We start from the raw sequence: 21305 nt of genomic DNA on the forward strand, positions 1-21305 counted from the left end.
CCGCCCGCGGGCCGTCGTGCGCGCGACTCTTCCGCGCCTGCTCCCTCCCCGCCGCTCGCCCGAGATCTCAGCGCCTCGCCAAGACGCGCGTGGGTGGCCCCGTAGGGCCTAAGCTCACGCGGCCGCGCGCGCATCGCGTCACACACCAAAAACACAGTTAAACACGTACCTGCGTGACAGTCCTCGGTGCGCACGCCGCGCGGACACGCCTCCTCACGCCCGGCGCTCAGCCACCGTCCCGCGCGCCCTGCACGCACACGACGGACAGCACGCCCCGCACGCACAGCACACCCTGCACGCCCCGCGCGCCCCGCACGCGCAACACGCCCCGCACGCCCCGCACACCCTGCACGCCCCGCACACCACGCACGCCTCGCACGCGCAGCACGCCCCGCACGCACCGCACACCTTGCACGCCCTGCACACGCAGCACGCCCCACACGCGCAGCACGCACATCACCCTCCACATGTGCAGCACGCGCCACACGGCCTGCGCACACCACACGCCCTGCACGCACGGCACGCCCCGCACGCACACGTCCTACACGCACAGCACGCACCGCACGCACACGTCCTACGCGCACAGCACGTCCCCACGCACAGCATGCCTTGCAAGCACAGCACGACCCCGCACGCACACGTCCCCACGCACAGCACGCCTTGCTAGCACAGCACGCCCCGCACGCACACGTCCTACACGCACAGCACGCACACCACGCCGCCCATGCACAGCACATCCCCACGCACAGCATGCCTTGCAAGCACAACACGCACAGCACGCCTCGCACGCACACGTCCTATGCGCACAGCACGTCCCCACGCACAGCACGCCTTGCAAGCACAGCACGCCCCGCACGCACACGTCCTACGCGCACAGCACGTCCCCACGCACAGCACGCCTTGCAAGCACAGCACGCCTCGCACGCACACGTCCTACGCGCACAGCACGTCCCCACGCACAGCACGCCTTGCAAGCACAGCACGCCTCGCACGCCCCGCACGCACACGTCCTACACGCCTCGCACGCCCCGCGTGCACCGCACCCCCGGGGCTTGTGGCTACAGCTCTTACGTCCGGCACAGAAAGTGGAAGGCTCCAAATTTGTGATTTCAATACAAGACTTAGCTGTGAGCTGCAAGAGGGGGGGGCGGCTGGTGAGGGGCCGCGGGCCGCGCCCCGGGCCCCCCTCCCCTCCCCTCCCTCGTCCCGCACTCACGGGCTCCACGATGTCTTGTAGCCCCTTGAAGCCGTTGTCCACCCCGAACACGTGATCTGGGCTGTCCGCGATGCTCAGCAGCTGCGACACAGCGGCCAGGGCTGCAGGGTGCAGGGGTCCCCGCCCCGGGGGCGCCCACCCCACGCCGGCCTCTGCCCCCCGCCCGCCCTGCCCAGTCACAGGCGCCACGGCCCCCCTAAGTTACCTGGTCCCTGCGATAGTCCATTACACCGATGGAGTAAATCGTTGCCCCCAGTTGCCGGGACCTCTCGGCCTGATGGGAAGGAAGAGCTGAGCACAGGCCTCGGCGGGGCACGAGCGGGTGGGGCGCGGGGCCAGCCGGGCGGGCTCACCTCTATCTTGGTCTCCTCATAGGGCTCCGGCATCAGGGTCCCGTCGGTCAGGGCGATGATCATGCTCGGAAACTTCTTGTCTGCGGAGGCGGCAGGGGGCATCCTGGTCAGCGAGGCCCCCGGGGCGACCCCACAGGCTGCCCCGCCCCCCAGTCCTGTAGCCCAGAGGCCGCCCCAGGAGCCCGCCAGCAGGACGCCCGGAGGGTCAGGAGGCTGCAGCCAGGACTTGCGTGACCCGGGGCAACACTCAGCCCTTCCCTGGCCCTGCCTCCTGAACCGGCGCCTGACAAGACGTGCAACCGTGGCCCGCACGGTGACCCCAGCCATGTCCCTGGACAGGCGTCAGCCTCTCAGGTGAGCAAAGGGACAGACAGCCAGACTCGACTGTACCAGATGCCCGCAGTGCAGTGGGAAGCCCGGCCCTGGCTCCGGCTCCGGCTTGGGGCAGCACCTGCGGGAAGTCCTGCCGGGTCTGCAGGCCCAGGGGTCCACTCCTTTCCCCACCTTTCCCCACCAGGTCCTCCTTTCCTGGCAAGGGCTGCCACCCCACAGTCCAGATGAACACGGTTCTGGGCAGAGCGCGGCCTCGTCCAGTGTTGGAGACACAGTCATGGGACGACGTGTGCCAAAGGGAAGGGACTGAAGGGAAAAGGGACCAGGGCCAGAGATGTGATCACATAGTGTGGGCAGCAAGAGGGAAACCCAGCACTTTTTTTCAAAAACTGGAATTTTGTCTGCTCCAGGTTCCCCAGCTCTTCCTTTCTTGGCGAGGCAGCCAAGGGTAGGTCACGCACCTCACGGTTACCAAGAACTGAGGAGGTACGTGCCCAGTCCCAGGGCGTTCTGGGGGGGGTGGGGGGTTTCCATCCTTGCTGCACAGAGGAGAAAGCCGGGGCCCAGAGAGGACAGCACCCTGCTCCGTGGCTCAGTGCCAGGAAGGGGCCCATGAGGGCCGCCTCAGACCTCGCTGGCCTGGGCCTGGCTCTGTCCCCGCACCTGCCCACAGTGAAGTCACCAGGCAGCTCACCTCCAGAGTTTACCTCTTCGATCTGCTCGTTTACCTGCAAGGAAACAAAGCGGCGTTGGGGGAGGCCAGTGAGAGGACCCAGGAATGCTGTAAGGACGCCACGAAGCACAGGCCCTCAGACCCCGGGATCTGGTACCTTTATGAATCCTTCCTGCATGTGTGTGGCTCCCGTAGGCACTATGTTCTGGAGCTCAGCAAGACCATCGCGGATTTTATTTCTGAAAAAATCAGAAAAGGGCTTGAGGTATGATTTCGGGTGGCCCCAAGGCATCCCGGAGCCGCTGGGCCCTGTATTGTCCTGTCTGGCTGAAAAAGGACACAGGCCCAGTAGTCTGGTCATGACCTTCTGCCCTTGACACTGACAGGACCTGCTCAGGCCTCCTCTCTCCTCTATCTGGTGAACAGCTGGAGGGATGCTACTCTGCTGGTTCATGGCCATGACCTGGGTTTCCCTGCACTCCTTACTCTCTCAGGCACCCCTGGGCCCAGCCCTGCCTGCCCGTGGTGAACGTGGGGCACACTCACAGGCCTGCCACTGGGAATCTGCACTCACGGGATGACTGGCTGGGCTGCTAGAACCCACCAGGTGCCCAAGGAGGCACACTATCCTCTAACAGGTGAGGCCGAGTTTGGGGACAGTCATCCTGTTGTTATTCGTGCCCTGCCCTGTCTTCCCCTGCCACGGACTCCTGACGTGGACCCGGTCCCTTCCCTTTCTGGATTGCAAGCTGCTTAGTGAGAGTACTAGGGCTCCTGAGTTCATGTGCTCCTGAAGAAAAGGCCCAGTGCTGGGGAAGTGGCCCTGAGGGCTGTCCCTGCAGGTGGAAGAGCAGTGACTCCAGGCTGTGGCTGGCCTCTGGTCAGGCAGCTGCTGCTAAGGCAGGTTTCAGAGGTGGGACTGGGCACAGGATGGGCAGGGGGCTTAGGTTCCAGCCAATCCCCGGTGACCAGCTGAGCTGGCCCAGTAAGGTGAGGACTGTGTGCCCCCCAAGAAGGCTTCTCACCGTGGGGACTGGAGATGTGCTGAGAGCCCCAGCCCCGCCCGGGTTGTGAGGCCTGGGAGCCATGGCCAGTGGGGGCCGATTCAGGTGCTGGCTGCCCAGCAGAGCCCTCTCCCTGCTCCTTGCTCACCCCATGCTCGAAGGTTATGCCCCCAAGAACGGGGAACTCTCCGCTCTTCCCAGTGTCTGGCCCATGAGCCCCAGGCCAGGTGTTGTTCTTGCCCAATAGGCTCCCTCCAGGGAGCACTGTCTCTCCAGCCCTGCTCCCAGCACTGCACATGGAAGGGGCCCCAGGTTCTGTGTCCTTGGTGGTCCCTCTTCCTCTTTAATACCCATCTCAGCCCTGGGGCCACTCCATCTCTGCCCTGTGGTCACCCTCCTGCCAGCAGCCCTGGGGCTTCCTAGCCCCTCTGCTGTCTGGCTTCTCTCCATGGTGCTGACAGGGCTGCTGGGCCCCCAGGACCGCCACATCCAGCCCTAAGGGTTCTTGTTTACTAAACCTTGTTTAGTACTTCACTCTCTGAATTGGGTTCTAGTAATTTGTGTGCCTCAAGAATTTCCACTCCCTTCACCAGCTACCCAAAAGCTCTATATCTTTCCCACTTTCAGGCTTTTGGGCAAACTGCTGGGCCCATCATGGCCCATCTAGGATGTGGGCAGGTCATGCCTTCCTCAGGCCTGGTGTTCAGGACCCACTCATGGGCTTCCTTCTCTCAGAACCACTGAGGAACCAAGATCCCCTTCACTGAGACCATCAGTACCTTGATGCTGCTCATTCTTTCCTCCCTGGTTATGACTTCGTCTCACTGGCGACCCCATTGGCTCAGGGCAGAGAGTGACACGTAATAGCAGGTGCTAAATGCAGGTCACTGTTAGTAAGGGAACCCCACACCTGATCCATACATTTTGGGGAGTCCTCACAGCTAGCTTGTTCCGAGAACAGGTAAGAATGCAGAGAGAAGGACTCAAGACAGGTGAAAGGCAGAGCTTAGGGAGCAGAAATGACCTAGTGGCCCAGGTTGGCCCATGTGAGAACAGCCAGGGGTCAGAGAGGGCTGGCGAGCCAGAGCTGGGGGTCAGGGTGCACAGTGAGGGGAGCCCAGGCCAGCCCAGCCTGCACTCCAGTGGGCTCCCCACTGCGGTTTCAGGGATCCCACTAGCTCCCTGGCGTTTTCCTGTAGTCTCGCCCACTGGCCTGCCTTGGGGGTCAGAGTATCACTTACTTATCTGACGTAAGTTTCAGGAGCGTGTGGCCATCTGTGGAGTAAGTGACGAAGGAAATCCGCACATTTGGGCTGGGGAGAAAACACGTGCTTTTGAGAAGTCGTAGTAACAAGCTCAGCATGATGTCAGTGAGTAATCAGGGAGGGGGCACATGACAGTTCCCCTGTCCCCACCCTAACTCTACTCCTTTGGAGCTGATTTCCCAAACACCAGACCTTCCTATAACTTTAGTGAGGAATTCAGAGGCCTGTAAGACATCTGGCTTTTCTGGAAGAGTGTGCCGGAGGAGCATCTGAATCCACCCTTACACTCGCAGCACCCCAGTAGTGACTGTCTGTCTGCCTGTCTCTTTCTCTGTGTGCATGTGTGTGCACACACATGCCCACGCGGGTGCTCACACAGCTGCATGCACAAGGAGACAGACCAACATCTACACACGCCCACAGGAGGAGCTCCCACCTGGCCTTTCTTCCATAACATTCTTTGGAACTTCACTGTCCTTCCTTCCTTGCCTGCCTTCCTCACCCCAACTCTTCTTTCAAAGAAATGATTTTCCCTCTTGGCAGCCATTCATCTATATTCCCTTCCTTTCCTGCTCCTGGCTATTGTCTTCTGGTCTGCTGACCCTCATTATCCTGGGCTAAATTGGTACCATAGGTCCCTAGCTGAGCTCCCTACTGCTCTGGCTCTTGTTCCCACTCATTTTACCCACTTTTGTTGGATTTTTCTTCTTGCACAACTTGTTCGTGTCAGACCCTTAAACAAGAATCATCTGTAGCTCCTTAGTGCTCATAGCAGGAAATCTAGGCCCCATGGCCTGGCATTATGAGCTGTAATGGCCGTAGCTCCAAGCTGACATGCCCAGCCTCATCTCCTAGCCCTCCCTTGAGGTAACCCTACTCTGCAGCCAAACAGACCCTTCGTTCCCTAAGAAGCCTCCTTGATGGTTCCTGTCCCCCTGTCTTTCCCACCCATGGAAACCTACTTAACATTGCCACATCTTCTGGGAAGCCATCCTGAATTAAAATTCTTCCTTGGGATCCCTGGGTGGCACAGCAGTTTAGCGCCTGCCTTTGGCCCAGGGCGCGATCCTGGAGACCCGGGATCGAATCCCACATCGGGCTCCCGGTGCATGGAGCCTGCTTCTCCCTCTGCCTGTGTCTCTGCCTCTCTCTCTCTCTCTCTCTGTGTGACTATCATAAATAAATAAAAATTAAAAAAAAATTAAAAAAAAAAATAAAAAAATAAATAAATAAAATTCTTCCTTTTCCTTTAAGCTTATCATATACATTCTTTGCCTTTTTTTTTTTTTTGTCCCTGACACCAGCTGTTTAATTACCATGCTACTTGTTTGCCTGTTTCCTAATCTGTTTGGTCCTCAGGGCATATTACTATGTCCCTATAAGATGGCCTGACTCTCAGGCAGAAGCCACATAAAGCTGCTGAGACCCTTGGAATCACTGTGATGTGGCCTTTCCTGCTTCAGAACTTCACTTTGGGCTCTGTGTTCCCAGCTGGAGGGACTCCCATGCCCACCAAGTCTAAACAGGTTCCGTACTGGGTCTGGCAGAAGAGAACACTCTATTAACACAGAGAAGCCATACTTTTCAAACTTATTGACCAAATCTTCCACAAGGTTGTAAATGTCCATCCAGTTGTTGTCCACACTGCCTGACCTGAAAATGAAGAAACATGAGTCAGAGAGAGGAGTTATATCTGTCATGTAGGAATAGTTTCTGCCTTCTCTGGCTTCGGGCAGGCCCTTTAGCAAGCTCCTCACCCACGTGGTTGATGCCCGCCACACACCCTCAGTGACCTCAGGGGTGACTTTCATCAGTGTGAGTCCTGGGAAGGTTGTCTAGTGACACCTGTGTACTTGGGACTGAGGGACTTCCAAGGATGAGGGACTTCTGGTGGCAAACCAGGATGTTTGGTCATGCTCAGCGGGGGCTGTTGGACAAATGAAGGAGGGTGCATTGGTTGTCAAAGCTAATTTTGATTTGACTGGCTCTCTTGGTTGTTCATTGTCTCCCAAGTGTCTGCCCCTTGAAGGTGTGTGTGATTGGGTGGGAAGCAGAGGCCTTTGGCACCACATCTCCACAAAATGCTCCTGGCTTTCCCTTTCTGTCATTCCTTCTGCTTCCTCTAGGCTACATCTAAAACTGTCAGTAGATGGTAAGGAAACTAAAAATAGATGTTTCTAATTATGTCAGGATTGTCATTCATGGAGCATATATATACCAGGCCCTTTACATCCATGGTTTCCAATTCCAGAACAACTCTATGATACCGGCAGTATTCCCACTTTCCAGGTGAGACTCTCAGGTCCATGGCATTTGCCATGATTTCAATAGTTCAAATCCATCAACCCATATCTAGCTTCAAAACCCATGCTCTACTCATTGCACTAGGCAGGTCAGGATGACGCTGGTTGAGGTGGACAACTGCCGTGTAGGAAAGTACTAGGCTCTGACAACACACAATGCAGACTTTCTTTCAGAAGCTTTCATGCTAAAGTGAAAGGCAATTTCCTTAATGGCAACCCTGTCTACTCTCCTCATTACTTTTCTCTCCTGTTTTCCCCCTGAGTGAAGAGGATTTTCCAAAGAAGATTGATAGGAAACAAAGGTCTTCAACTCACTCCAGAGAAGTTTCCAATTTGTGATGATTTTGAAGAAAGGTTTATAGACTCTAGAATATAGCTCAACATGAGTGCTCCTGGGCACTGGAAAATTCTACAGAGACCCACAGTTCCCTAGGAAGGAGGCAGTATGGAACAGCAACTGTGTGGGCTTCCAGCACACAGAACTCCAATCATGTTCTACTGTCTCACTCTTAAATGAGATGCAGAAGATCAGCAGACATTTGACGAATCTCTGTCTTTGAAGCTTGAGGACAAAACACCCTAGTGATATAAATTACTGGGAGAATGGAAGGCATCAGGAATAATTACATAAGGGAGCTCAGCTTTAAGAAAGCCAGATTCTCTTGAAAGAACTTAATAGAGAATGAGTAAACCTCAAACAGCAAAAAACAGCATCAGTACTAGCATGGTATTAGAAGCAGGGTCTTAATCCCAGAAGAAAAATCTACAATTTCAGATAAAAAAACAAGGCCCAGCTAATTGCTGCCTACCAGGCACTCATTCAGCTTTAAAGACACATGTATGTTCAATGTAAAGGGATTGAAGATACTCTATGCAAGTGGAAACCAAACAAACTGTATAGTTATATCAGACAAAATAGACTTTAAGCCAAAAATGGTAACAGAGTCAAAGAAAGTTATATAATGATAAAAGGGTCAATATGTAAAAAGTGTATAAAAATCATAAGTATATATGTACACAACATATGAGCAGCTAAATATGTTAAGTAATACAGATCTGAAGGGAGAAAACACTACAATGATAGCAGGCAACTTTAATACCTCAGTTCTAGCAATGGATAGATCATCTAGACAAAAAATCCACAAAGAAACTTTGGAATTGAACCACACTATGGCCAAATGGCTTTAAAAGACCTATTAGAACATTTTATTCAACTGTTGCAGAATGCACATCCTTTGCAAGTCCACACAGATTATTCTCCAGGATAGATCCTATGATAGGACACAAAACAAGTCCTAGCAAACTTAAAGAAGATTTAAATCATAGCAGCTATCTTTTCCAATGACATGAAATAAAAAACAAGAGGAAACTTGGAAAATCTACATATATGTGGAAATTAAACATACTTTTGCATGGCCAATGGGTCAAGGAAGATAAGAATGTGAAAAAACACCAAATGGGGAAACGTGAACCCTTAAAGCTAATGGAAATGGAAACAAACAGCGAAACCTATAGAATGCTGCAGAAGCAGTTCTGAGAGGAAAATGTGCAATGAGAAATGCACATATTAAGGAATTAGCAAAATATCAAAATATTTTACTTTACCTGTCAAGGAACTGGGGATAAAAAGAACAGATGAAGCCCAAAGTTAGCAGAAGAAACAAAATAATAAGGTGCTGAAGTAAATTAAATTAGGATGAAAAGAGGAGACTTGCAACTGCTACCCCAGAAATAAATTCATAAACTACTCTTAATAATTATATATCAACATTATTAGATAACCTAGAGCAAATGGATGAATTCCTAGAAACACACAACCTGCCCAAACAAACATGAAGAAGCATAAAATCTGAATAGACCTATCGACCTGAATAGACTCAGTAAAGAGATTGAAACAGTAATCACAAATCTCCCAAAAGAGAAAAGCCTAGGACTAGCTGGTTTTTCATAGGTTAATGTGATCAAATATTTAATGAAGAGTTAACACCAATCCCCCCCCAAACTCCTCCAGTCTCATTTTATGATGCCTGCATTTACTCTAATATCAAAACCAGACTAATGCTACAAGTACAGATCAATATCCCATATGAGCATGGATGCAAAAGTCCTCAACAAAAAAATCTAGCAAACTGAATTTAGCAGCATGTTAAAAGACTTATATTCCATGACCAAGTAGGATTTAGGGTTTATTTCCACAAGGGAAACCTGGTTGTTCAGTGCAAAAAAAAAAAAAAACAATGTAATTAACAGAATAGAATTAATAGATCAAAAAACAAACGACACTATCATTCCAATTGACATAGAAAAAGCATTTGATAAAATCCAACATAATTCCTTCATAAAAACACTCTTTTTAGGAATAGGAAAAAAGCCTATGATACACATAATAGGGGCCATATATGAAAAACTCACAGCTAACATCTCAGTGGTGAAAGACTAAGTTTTCCCTAAGATCAAAAGTAATACCAAAATGCCAAGTTTCATCATTTCAATTCAATGGAATATTGGAAGTTCTAGGCAGATCAATTAGATAAGGAAAAGAAAGATATCCAAATTGAAAAGGAAAATATAAAACGGTTTCTGTTTTTTGGTGATGTGATCTTACATGTAAAAAACACCATAGATTCCACATACAAAAAAACTGGCTAAGAAAAGGATTCAGCAAGGTTGCAGGATGCAAAATTAACATATAATAACCAGTTACATTTTGATATACACTAACCACGAACATTCCAAAAAGGAAATTATGAAAACAAATCCATTTACAAATTATCAAACAGAACAAAATACTTATGAATAAATTTAACCAAAGAGGCAGAAGACTAGTATACTGAAAACCGTAATCCATGCTGGGAGCAATTTAAAAAGACACAAATCATTGGAAGGACATCACATATTCATATGGAATCTTAAGAGACATCAAATAGTTAAAAAAAAAAAAGTCTTGGGGCTACTGGGTGGCTCGGTGGGTTAAGTGCCCAGCTCTTGGTTTGGCTTGGTCATGACCTCAGAGTCCTGGGATGGAGCCCTGCAGGCTCTGCCCTCAACTGGGATATTTCCAAATAAGGAAAAATCTTTTTTAAAAATCTTGGATAAAAACAAAGTTTGTGGACTCATATTTCCTGGTTTCAAAGATTTATTACAAAGCTATAATAATCAAAATAGTGTAGTGCTGGCACAAGGACAGACACATAGATTAATGAAATAGAATAAAGAGAACAAATAAACCCTCATATATATGTTCAATTGATTTTTGACAAGGATGCTAACTAAGATTATTCAATGTGGGAAAGGACGCTATTTTCAACAAATGGTGCTAGGAAAACTGGATGTCCACACGCGAAATAATGTAGTTGGGCTCTTGCCTTACGCCTATACAAAAATTAACCCAAATGAATATAAAAAACCTAAATGTAAGAGCTAAAAATATTAAACATTTAGAAGAAAATACAGAGGAAAAGCTTCATGATGTTAGATTTGGTAATAGTATTTTGGATATCACACCGAAAAATAGGCAATAAAAGAAAAAAATAGCTAATCCAGACATTGAAATTAAAGACTTTTGTGCAAAGGATACTATCCAAAAAATGAAAAGAAAACCCACACAATGAGAGGGAACATTGGCAAGTCATATATCTGAAAAGGGATTGATATCTAGAGCATACTAGGAATTCCACAACTCAACATAAAAATCAAACAACTCAATTCAAAAACGGGCAAAGGACTTCAACAGGGCATTTCTCCAAAGAAAATATACAAACAAAAGATAGTGGAGGGGTAGTGAGCGCTAGTTTGTCTGGTCCCTCAAATACCCAGTTATCTGACCATTCTGAAAACCCAATAAGTCAATCAGAGATCTGAGAAAAGAAATGCTGCGAGTCTATAAGTAGCAAAGTGACCACCTCTTGGAATGTAGGAGGTGCAAGGGCCTGAATCCGGGGAAATACAGCTGAAGACCGCGAGCGGGGCAAGCTACCGCCAAGCACTCCAAGCAGCAGAGTGCAAAATCGCAACCTTGAGAAGTTGGCTGCAGTGGGGAGCAGGCTTAAGCACCCTGGCTTAGAGGGCTCGGGTGCTCAGGTGGTGACTTGGGGCAGAATCCCAGGTGTGACAGTGCAGTCTCAGGATCCCTGAGGTCACAAGAAGAACAGGCTGGCTGAGTGCAGCACAGTCCCCGGTGTCCACGTGGGGGAAGCTGGCAAGGGACAGTGAGTCTCAGGGCCGGTTTCCTGCTCTGTGATCCTTAGCCTGCAAACCACTGCATGGCTGTGTGGCCACTCTCCTGGGAAGGGTCCTGCAAAAGGCAGAAGTGAGGCAATAGCCTCCCCCGTCCCCCAGGGAGGAACGACGTGAGTCTGAGCTGCGGGAGTCTAAAAACTTTGGAGTTTTGAACTCAGTCCCACGCCTGAGATAAAAATGCTCAGTCATAGGCCAGGTGAATACAGAGTTGTGACAGAAACCAGGGGGACAAGAGTGATTGTTTCTCACTGAAGACTGGGAGGAGTGGACTTTCAGCTTCTGGGGTAGAGAGCAGGGCCCATCAGTGCTGAAAGCCTTCATGGAGCAAAGCAGTGTCACAGTGGAGTCCAATGCTGCTTACCCAGAGCCCCAGCGCCCACGCACTGGACGTGCATCTTCACCAAGGCAAGAGCACTTGAGACTCAGTGCAGCAGGCCCCTCCCCCGAAGACCCGCACAAACAACTGGCTTGCACCAAGTTTATGGATCACAGAGTCCTGCAAAGCTTCAGCTCTGGAGGAAAACACTGTACAGCATTCTTGATATATTTTTAAAAGATTTTATTTATTCAAGAGAGACACAGAGAGAGAGAGGCAGAGACACAGGCAGAGGGAGAAGCAGACTCCCTATGGGGAACCTGATGTGGGACTCGATCCCAGGACCCCAGGATCACACCCTGAGCCGAAGGCAGACACTCAACCATGGAGCCACCCAGACGTCCCATTCTTGGCATTTTTATTCTTTAGTCTTTCAGTATTATTTTTTTCTGGTTACTTTATTTTTTCAATTAAAAAATTCTTTTAAAATTATTTATATAATAAAATTATTTATATAATTATAAAATTATTTATGTAATTTTAAAAGAAATTTTGAAATTTCTTTGTATCTTTCCACTGTATTTTACTTTATATATATAAACATATATATATAATATTTATATATGTTATTCTTTCTTTCTTATTTTGGGATCTAGTTTCTTTTAACAAGCAGACAAAGACACACCGAGGATCTCATTTTGTTTGTTTTGTCTTTTTTTTTTTTCTGTTGTTATTGTTTTCTTTCTTCTTTCTTCTTTTCTGGACAAATGAAGTGGAGAAATTCACCCCAAAAGAAAGAACAGGAGCAGCCCAGTGGCGCAGCAGTTTAGCACCCCCTGCAGCCCAGGGCATGATCCTGGAGATCCTGGATCAAGTCTCATGTCAGGCTCTCTGTATGATGCCTGCTTCTCCCTCTGCCTGTGTGTCTGCCTCTCTCTCTCTCTCTCACTCACTCTCTCTGTCTCTATGAATAAATAAATACAATCTTTAAAACAACAACAACCACAACAAAAAACCCAAAAGAACAGGAGGTAGGACTCACTACCAGGGATTTAATCAAGACATAAGTAAGATGTCTGAACTAGAATTTAATACAATGATTCTAAAGATATGAGCTGGGCTTGAAAAAGCATAGAAGACACTATGGAATCCCTTGCTGTAGAAATCAAAGAACTAAAATTTAGTCAGGCCAAAATTAAACATGCTATTACCAAGATACAGTCCCAAGGGGAGGCTATAAAATGAGAATGAATGAAGCAGAAGGAAGAATCAGTGATACAGAAGATAAAATTATGGAAAGTAAGGAAGCTAAAAAGAAGAGAGAAGAAACATACTGTTAGATCACGAAGGGAAACTTCCCACGAAGGGAAATTCCAGAAGGCAAATTAATATCTGCATAATAGGAATCCCAGAAGATGAGGAGAGGAGAGAGAGGCAGAAGGTTTATTTGAACAAATTCTAGCTGAGAACTTCCATAATCCGGGGGAGGAAACAGGCAATCAAGTCCAGGAGGCACAGAGAACTTCCCTCAAAATCAACAGAAATATGTCAACACCCTGACATATAATAGTGCAATTTGCAAATTCAAAGATAAAGAGAAAATCCTGAAGCAGCTGGGGACAAGAGGTCCTTAACCTACAAGGGCAGACACATAAGGCTGGCAGTGGACCTGTCCACAGACACCTGGCAGGCAGAAAGGACCAGCGTGATACATTCAAGGTGCTAAATGAGAAAAACATGCAGCCAAGAATACTGTATCCAGGAAGGCTGTCATTCAGAATAGAAGAAGAGGTAAAGAGTTTCTAGGACAAACAAAAACTAAAGGAATCTGTGGACACTAAACTAGCCCTGTTAAGGAATATTAAAGGGAATCCCTTGGGTGGAGAGAGCCCCAAAATAACAAAGACCAGTAAGGAACAGAGACAGTCTACAGGAACAGCGACTTACAGGTAATCCAATAAATTAATATCTTTCACTAATTAATCTGAAGGTAAATGGACTAAATACTCCAAGAGACAATACCAGAATGGATTAAAAAATTAAGACTCATCAATATGCTTATGAGAGACTCATGTTTTTTTTTAATATTTTATTTATTCATGAGAGACACACAAAGAGAGGCAGAGACCCAGGCAGAGGGAGAAGCAGGCTCCCTGTGGGGAGCCCATGCAGGTCTCGATCCCAGGACCCCAGGGTCATGCCCTGAGCAGAAGGCAGACACTCAACCACTGAGCCACCCAGGTGCCCCAAGAGACTTATTTTAGACCCAAGACACCTCCAGATTGAAAGTGAGGGGGTGGAGAACCATTTATTATCATGCTCATGAACATCAAAAGAAAGACGGGGCAGTAATCCTCATGTCACACAAACTAGATTTTAAACCAAAGATTGTAATAAGGGATGAAGAAGGACACTATACCATAGTAAAGGGTTCTATCCAAGAAGAAGATCTAGAAATTGTAAATATTTATGCTCCTAACTTGGGAGCAGCCAAATATATAAACCAATTAACAACAAAATTAAAGAAACTCATTGGTAATAGTACAATAACAGTAGAGGACTACAACACCCCACTCACAGAAATGGACAGATTGAGCAGATCAACAAGGAAACAAGGGCTTTGAATGACACACTGGACCAGATGGACTTCACAGAGATGTTGACAGCATTCTCTCCTAAAGAAACAGAATACATTCTTCTCAGGTGCACATGGAACATTCTCCAGGAGAGATCACATACTGGGTCACAAATCAGGTCTCAACTGGTACCAAGTTTGGAATTATTTCCTGAATATTTTCAGAGCACAATGTCATAGGACTTGAATTCAACCACAAGACAAAAATTGGAAGGACCACAAATACATGCAGGTTAAAGAACATTGTACTGGAGAACGAACGAGTCAACCAGGAAATTAAAGGAGAATTGAAAAAATACATGGGGCAAATAAAAATGAAAACACGAGAGTTCAAAACCTTTGGGATGCAGCAAATGTGGTCCTATGAGGGAAGTATACAGCAATACAGGCCTTCCTCAAGAAAACAAAAAAGTCTCAAATACACGACCTAAACTTACACGTAGAAGCTGAAAAAAGAATAGCAAATAAAGCCTGAACCCAGCAGGAGAAGATAAATAATATCAGAGAGAGTGACAAACCATGAGAGACTCCTAACTCTGGGAAACGAACAAGGGATAGTGGAAGGGGAGGTGGGCGGGGGGATGAGGTGACGGGCACTGAGGGGGGCACTTGAGGGGATGAGCACTGGGTGTTATACTGTATGTTTGTAAATGGAACTCCAATAAAAAATATATTTTAAAAAGATTAGGGCAGAAATCAATGATATAGAAAAAAAAAACAGATCAACCAAACCAGGAGCTGTTTCTTTGAAAGAATTAACAAGATAGATAAACTCTTAGTCAAACTTCTCAAAAAGAAAAGAGAAAGAACCCAAATAAATAAAAATCATGAATGAAAGCAAAGAGATCACTACCAACATTGAAGAAATATGATTATAAGAGAAAATTATGAACAATCATATGCCAACAAACTGGCAGGGTGGGAGAAATGGATGCATTGCTAAAAACACGTCAACTACCCAAACTGAAACAGGAAGAAAAAGAGAAAACCTGAACAGACCCATAACCAGCAAGGATATTGAATCAGTCATCAAAAATCTCTTTTTACCCCCAACCCTAATGCCTAAGAAGTCACATCCCCCTGGACTGTGTCAAATATCATTGAGGAAGACCTGCCCGGAACAACTCCGAAGTCCCTCCACAGGACAGTGAGGAGGGACTTACTCCAGTGGCAGGGGGGCTCCCAGCTCTGTCGGCTCTGCTGGAAGCTGGTGGCTGGGCACATATCTCCCTAGTAATCAGCCTCCATGGAGCATAAGAAAAATCCGAGGTGTTGTAGCCTGGGGGCTACAAGCAGGGCACCCGGGAAGCCTGAGTCCTGTCACCCCCACCCCCCTGGGGCTACTCCAACCGACCTCCAGACCCCATCCCCTTCCCAGGAGATTGCAAATGCAAAGGTCTTCCCTACTCTACATTCTGGGGTGGTTTTGAGGATGAGGGAAGTGCAGTGGAAGGGCTCTGGAAGCCAAATACGCTTCAGTCACACCCACAGTCACACCACGGATAGTACTGACCCCGTAAAGTTCATTCCCAACCCAACAGACAAGTGGGAAATGGCACCAGGACAACGTCTCCGATCTTTCCAAGCATGGCTGTCGACCCCCTCCCTTCTTTGAGGGGCACAAGGTGCCTAGCGCACAGCCTGGCTCCCCAGGATGACACCTGTCAGACCCAGCTGTCCCAAAGCACACACAAGCTGAGACACGGTGTCCAGGTGGTTGAGGAAAGAAGCAAAAGCCTTGGAGGGAAAGCCAAGGACTTTCTAAGCAGTGCCGCTCTGAGCCCCCTGAGGCGACAGGGCATCTCCCTGGCACCCAGCACAAAGAGAGTCTGCTCCAGGGAAAAGCACCACAGCAGAGGACCACGCAGACACAAACCCAGCGGGTTTCTAATAACTGCCCAGAAGGAGCTCCTGGCCATCACCTGCCCCTCTCCCTGCTTAAGGGGCGTGCAGAGGGTCTTATCTTGGGTTTGATCAAGACTGTCCCCACCTCCCCTTTTCCAGAGGCTGGGGTCTCCTTGAGCCCCTTCATGTAAGCAGTAACATGACAGCAGAGGACCACACAGCAGGAGCTGAGATCCAGGCAGCTCGTGGAACCGCCCAGGGCAGCTCTCCACCGGCAGCGCCTCCATCTCCTCGAGGCGCCCGCGGGGCACAGGGCCAGGCCTTGTCACAGGACGCACTGAGAGCCACCCACGAACCCATGGCGCCTTTTTTTCTTTTCCAAAAGAAAAATGCCCGAGAACCAGTTTGCGGAGCTCTCCCACCCCGGGAACAGGGGGCTGCAGAGGTTCCTTGGGGGTGCCAAGGCCGCGCCCTCCGCTCCCCAGGCCTGGCGTTGGTTGGGCAGAGCCTGCCCCCCCCCCCCCCCCCCCCCCCGCCGGGCCGGGCGGGCACTCACTTGTCCAGGATGAAGTACAGGTCGTACTCGCTGTGGCAGGGCTTCCCCGGCTCCTCCTCGCCGTGGCCCCTGGGAGCCGAGTGGCTCGGGCCCCGCCGGTGGTGCGGTGCCTTCTCGTGCGTGTGCAGGTGGTGGCGGTGGCCCTTGTCCCTCTGCGCCGGGCCGTGCAGGTCGCCCGAGCCGCCCCGGACCGTGGGGTGCAGGCTCCTGGCTCTGAGCGGCGGGGGCGGCAGCACGAGCAGCAGCAGGAGCGCGGGGCCCGGCACCCCCAGGCTGCAGCTCCCCATCCCAGGCGCGCAGCAGCCGCCTCCTCGCAGCCCTCCCGCGGGGCCTCCGCCCCTCCAGCCCTTCCCAGGCGCCCTTCGACTCCACCTGCTACCTGCCCTCGGGGCGCAAGAGGCAAGCGGCTGGCTCTGGGGCGATGGCCCCACTACCTGCGCGGCCCTCTCCCCGCGCCCCGGGGCAGAAGGCCTTGTGTGATGAGCAGGAGGGTTGGCATGGTGACTTTGTGACCTGTAGCTCTGCTCAGTGTCCTGCCTGCCCACAGCCCCAGGCGGGAGTCCTGGCATCTCTGGACGGGCGGCAAGATGAGGCCGCCTTTTGTCCCTTATCCCAATCCCCCCAGGTGGCCATTAATCCTCGACCCCGCCTGTTTATAACTCGAAGCAGGCCGCTGAGGTGGCTTAGATGAGGACGTCCCTGTGGATGAGGAGGTCAAGAACTATGTAGCTCCAGAATGGTAATGGTCATCTGTGGGAACACTGAAGTCATTCATGGGCATGGAAGCATCTAGAAGGTCTAGAAGGTTCGTGTAAGCATTCCAAAGTCCTTTGTGAATGGGGGATATTCCGGTTACCTCCTGCTGTGTAACAAGCCACTCGGACAGGTGACATACAAGAGAATCGTTTCCTCTGTGTGCAGGTTCTGTGGATCAGACTCGCAGAGAGGGCCGAGTGGGGAGGGCTTGTCCCTGCTTCGCGGAAAACACAGAAAACCCACTTGCTCTTTCATATAAATTTTGGAAGTAGCACATCCTCTTCGCTTCCCGCAAAGGACTACTACTTCTGTCTTCTCCTTCCCCTCCCCCTCCTCCTTCTACAGCTTCTTCTTATCCTCCTCCTCCTCCTTTTCCTCCTCTTCCTCCTTGTTCTCCTTCTCCTCCTACTCCTCCTTCTCCTCTTCCTCCTCCTTCTTCTCCCCTCCTTCTCCACCCTTCTTTTTCTTTATCTTCTTCTCCAACTCCTCCAACTCCTCCTCCTTCTTCTCCACCATCTTCTCCTCCCCCTCCTCCTCCTCCTTTTTCATCTCCTTTTCTTCTTCTTTCCCTCAACTCCTCCTCCTCCTTCTTCTTCTTGATGAACCTCTTACATTTTATGTAGATCATAGGCTTATGATTTTCCTAAATTGATTCTAGTGATCGCACCCTCAGCCCTTGATAACAGTAAGAGCTGAGATTGCTATGGGCTATACTTTCAACATGTCCATTGTTCCTCATTTGTCCAATTTTGAATTCATATTGGCATTTGGCATTTGTTTTAGTTGTCTGATTTTATGAAAAGTCCCTCAAACTATATGATCACAGTAACATTAAATATATAGATACCCTTGGTTGGATTTGAATCTGCCATCTGGACTACCAAAATCAACGAACCTGGCAATGTCTCTATTTACACCTTTTCCAGTGCCTTCCATATGAATTTCCCTATGAAGATCTTAACTTTTTTGTCAAGTGCCTTCCCTAAATATCTTTTGTTTCTTCTGTTATTGGAAATGGCATTTAAAAATTAATGCTTTCAAACTTTATTGGTGTTGTGGACAGTTATATTAATTTATTGATTATTCATACAACCTGCTAAGCTCCCTCATTCTGAAATATATATCTTTTGGTTTTTATAGAAACCAAAACCAGAAACCAAAAACATTGCTCTGACTAGTTCTCCAATGACATGTTGACTGGAACCTGTGATGGAGGCATTCTTGACTTTAAAAAGAATACTTCTAATGTATCACTATTAAGAATAATATTGATGGAAGGCTTTTGGTAGAAATTCTGTATCAGATTAGAGTATTTCCTATTGGCTACAAATTTTGAATAAGTGATGATTTTTTTATATATTTTTTGCATATTTTGTGATGAATATATATTTTTCACCAGTAATCTATTAGTATGATGTATTGCATTAGTGCATGTGAAACTAATTTTAACATTTAACAGACAAAACCTATCCTGGCCTTGGTAATTTTTAAAAGTACTGCTGGATTGAGTTTACTATTAGCTTAGATTTTTTTTTACCTACCATGAAAAACTGGCTTATAATTTCCTATTTTTGTCCTGTTCTGATCTGATTTTGATATTATGTAATACTAGCTTTATAAAATGCACTTGGGAGTGTTTTTACTTTATTTTCTCTTGGAAAGACTTTGAATATGATCACAATAATCTACCCCTTGAATATTTGGTGTGATATCATCTATGCTTGTTTTTTTGTGATGTTGATAAACTACTGATATAATTTATTTAATATATACTGAATGTTGTGGACCGAATTCTGCCCCTTGCCCTCATTTATATTTTGAAGTCCTAATGCTAATGTGACTGTAATTGGAGTTATGGTCTTTAAGAAGGTGGCTGAGATTAATTGATATCATTACATGTGGACTCTAATCCCATAGAACAGGTGTCCTCGGGATCCCTGGGTGGCGCAGTGGTTTGGCGCCTGCCTTTGGCCCAGGGCGCGATCCTGGAGACCCGGGATCGAATCTCCCACGTCGGGCTTCCGGTGCATGGAGCCTGCTTCTCCCTCTGCCTATGTCTCTGCCTCTCTCTCTCTCTCTCTCTGTGACTATCATAAATAAATAAAAATTAAAAAAATAAAAATAAAAAAAGAACAGGTGTCCTCATAAGAAATCTTAGAGCTCTTTTTTTCACAGACACACAGAGAATGGGACCATGTGAGGACATACCAAGAAAGTGGCCACCTATAATCCTGGAAGAGAATCCACATCAGAAGGCAGCCCTGATTGCACTTTGATCTTAGTCTTCCAGCCTGTAGACTGAGAAAATAAATTTCTGTTGTTAAAGCCACTCAGCCTGTGGTACTTAGTTACAGCGACCAAAGCAGACCAGCATACTGTGCTATTTTAGTGTTTCTATTTCTTTATTATTATTTATTTATTTTTAAAAGATTTTATTTACTCATTCATGAGAGACACACAGAGAGAGGCAGAGACACAGGCAGAGGGAGAAGCAGGCTCCCTGCAGGGATCATGACCAGGATCATGATCGGAGCCAAAAGCAGATGCTTCACCACTGAGCCACCCAGGTACCCCTCTATTTCTTTCATAAATCATTTTGGGTGTCATATATAGTGGTATAAAGTTGTTCAGAATATACTTGATTTTTATATTTCTGCTCTGTCTGTACTAATCTTTATAATTTCTACTGTAACTTAGTCTTTTCTTACTGTATGCATTCACAACAGGGACGATTTTCACCCTCCTGAGGGTGAAAATTAGTCTTAACTTTTTAAAAGTATGAAGCACAACACAAAAAGAGATATAGAATATATCTCCATTATCGTTGTTGTTGTTGTTACTATTATTTCGCCTTTTATTTAATCCAATTTATGTTAAAAAAAAAAAAAAACCAGGCATTTTGTAGACTTTCCCACATTTCAGATTTGGTCAATTGTTTTCTAATCATCTCATTACCTTTTATACTATCATCAAGTTTCCCGTAGGCCAGTAGTTAGAAGCTAGAAGCTTGGTGAATTTTTGGTTCATTTTGGTATTGTTGATATTATTTTTCCTGCATTACATGTGGAGACATATGTTGATAGTTGCACTTTTACTGATGCTAAGATCCCATTGGTCAATGGGATCAGGTTTGTGAGTCTGTTACACTGTTAAATCCTCTAGCATTTCAACTCATGATTAAATCCTCTGACATTTTATCTGATGATTAAAACTACTATAGATATCTGAATCTATAATTTCAATAAGAGTTGCAAAATAGTTATTTCAAATTTTATTTTTTCTTCTGCATTTATTAACCAAGATTCTTTTTCCCAGTTTTATTTAGATGTAATCGACATACAACATTGTATAAGTTTAATGCCTACAGCATAATAATTTGATACAGTGTTGAAATGGTTACCACAATAAATGTAGTGGACATTCATCATCTAATGTAGATACAAAAAAGAAAAAGAAACAAAGTTTTTCCTGTGGTGAGAGTTCTTAGAATCTACTGTCCTAAACACTTTCAAATATACAGTAAAGCAGTGTCGTGCTTACACTTCTGTTACTTGTTTATTTTATAAACAAGTGCCTCCTCCCATTCCTGCCTCTGGTAACCACAAACATGATCTCTTCTTCTATGTTTTTAACTTTTTTTTTTTTTTTTAGATTTCACATATAAGTGAGACCATACAGTATTTGTATGTCTCTGATTTATTTCACTTACCGTAATGCTCTCATGTTTCGTTCATGTTGTTGCAAATGGCAGGATTTCCTTTTTCTGGATGAATAATATTCCATTTTATACATATGCCACAACTAGTTCATT

General features: G+C 47.4%; 1 protein-coding gene across 1 annotated transcript in view; it reads right to left on the minus strand.

Annotated features, from left to right (window-relative positions):
• LOC112927897 (uncharacterized) overlaps positions 1-17025 on the minus strand; it is a 30037-nt gene extending 13012 nt beyond the window's left edge. Inside the window, exons 1-10 of the mRNA XM_072757285.1 lie at positions 16739-17025; positions 6426-6497; positions 4821-4892; positions 2733-2814; positions 2597-2630; positions 1570-1649; positions 1422-1490; positions 1217-1297; positions 881-1132; positions 235-541 (exon numbers count right to left, since the gene is read on the minus strand). Of these exons, the coding sequence (XP_072613386.1) occupies positions 235-541; positions 881-1132; positions 1217-1297; positions 1422-1490; positions 1570-1649; positions 2597-2630; positions 2733-2814; positions 4821-4892; positions 6426-6497; positions 16739-17025 (1336 nt within the window). The remainder of the gene's footprint in view (positions 1-234; positions 542-880; positions 1133-1216; positions 1298-1421; positions 1491-1569; positions 1650-2596; positions 2631-2732; positions 2815-4820; positions 4893-6425; positions 6498-16738) is intronic.
• Between the last annotated feature and the right edge of the window lie 4280 nt (positions 17026-21305).

Source organism: Vulpes vulpes, chromosome 4, assembly GCF_048418805.1.
Source record: "Vulpes vulpes isolate BD-2025 chromosome 4, VulVul3, whole genome shotgun sequence".
Taxonomy (NCBI): domain Eukaryota; kingdom Metazoa; phylum Chordata; class Mammalia; order Carnivora; family Canidae; genus Vulpes; species Vulpes vulpes.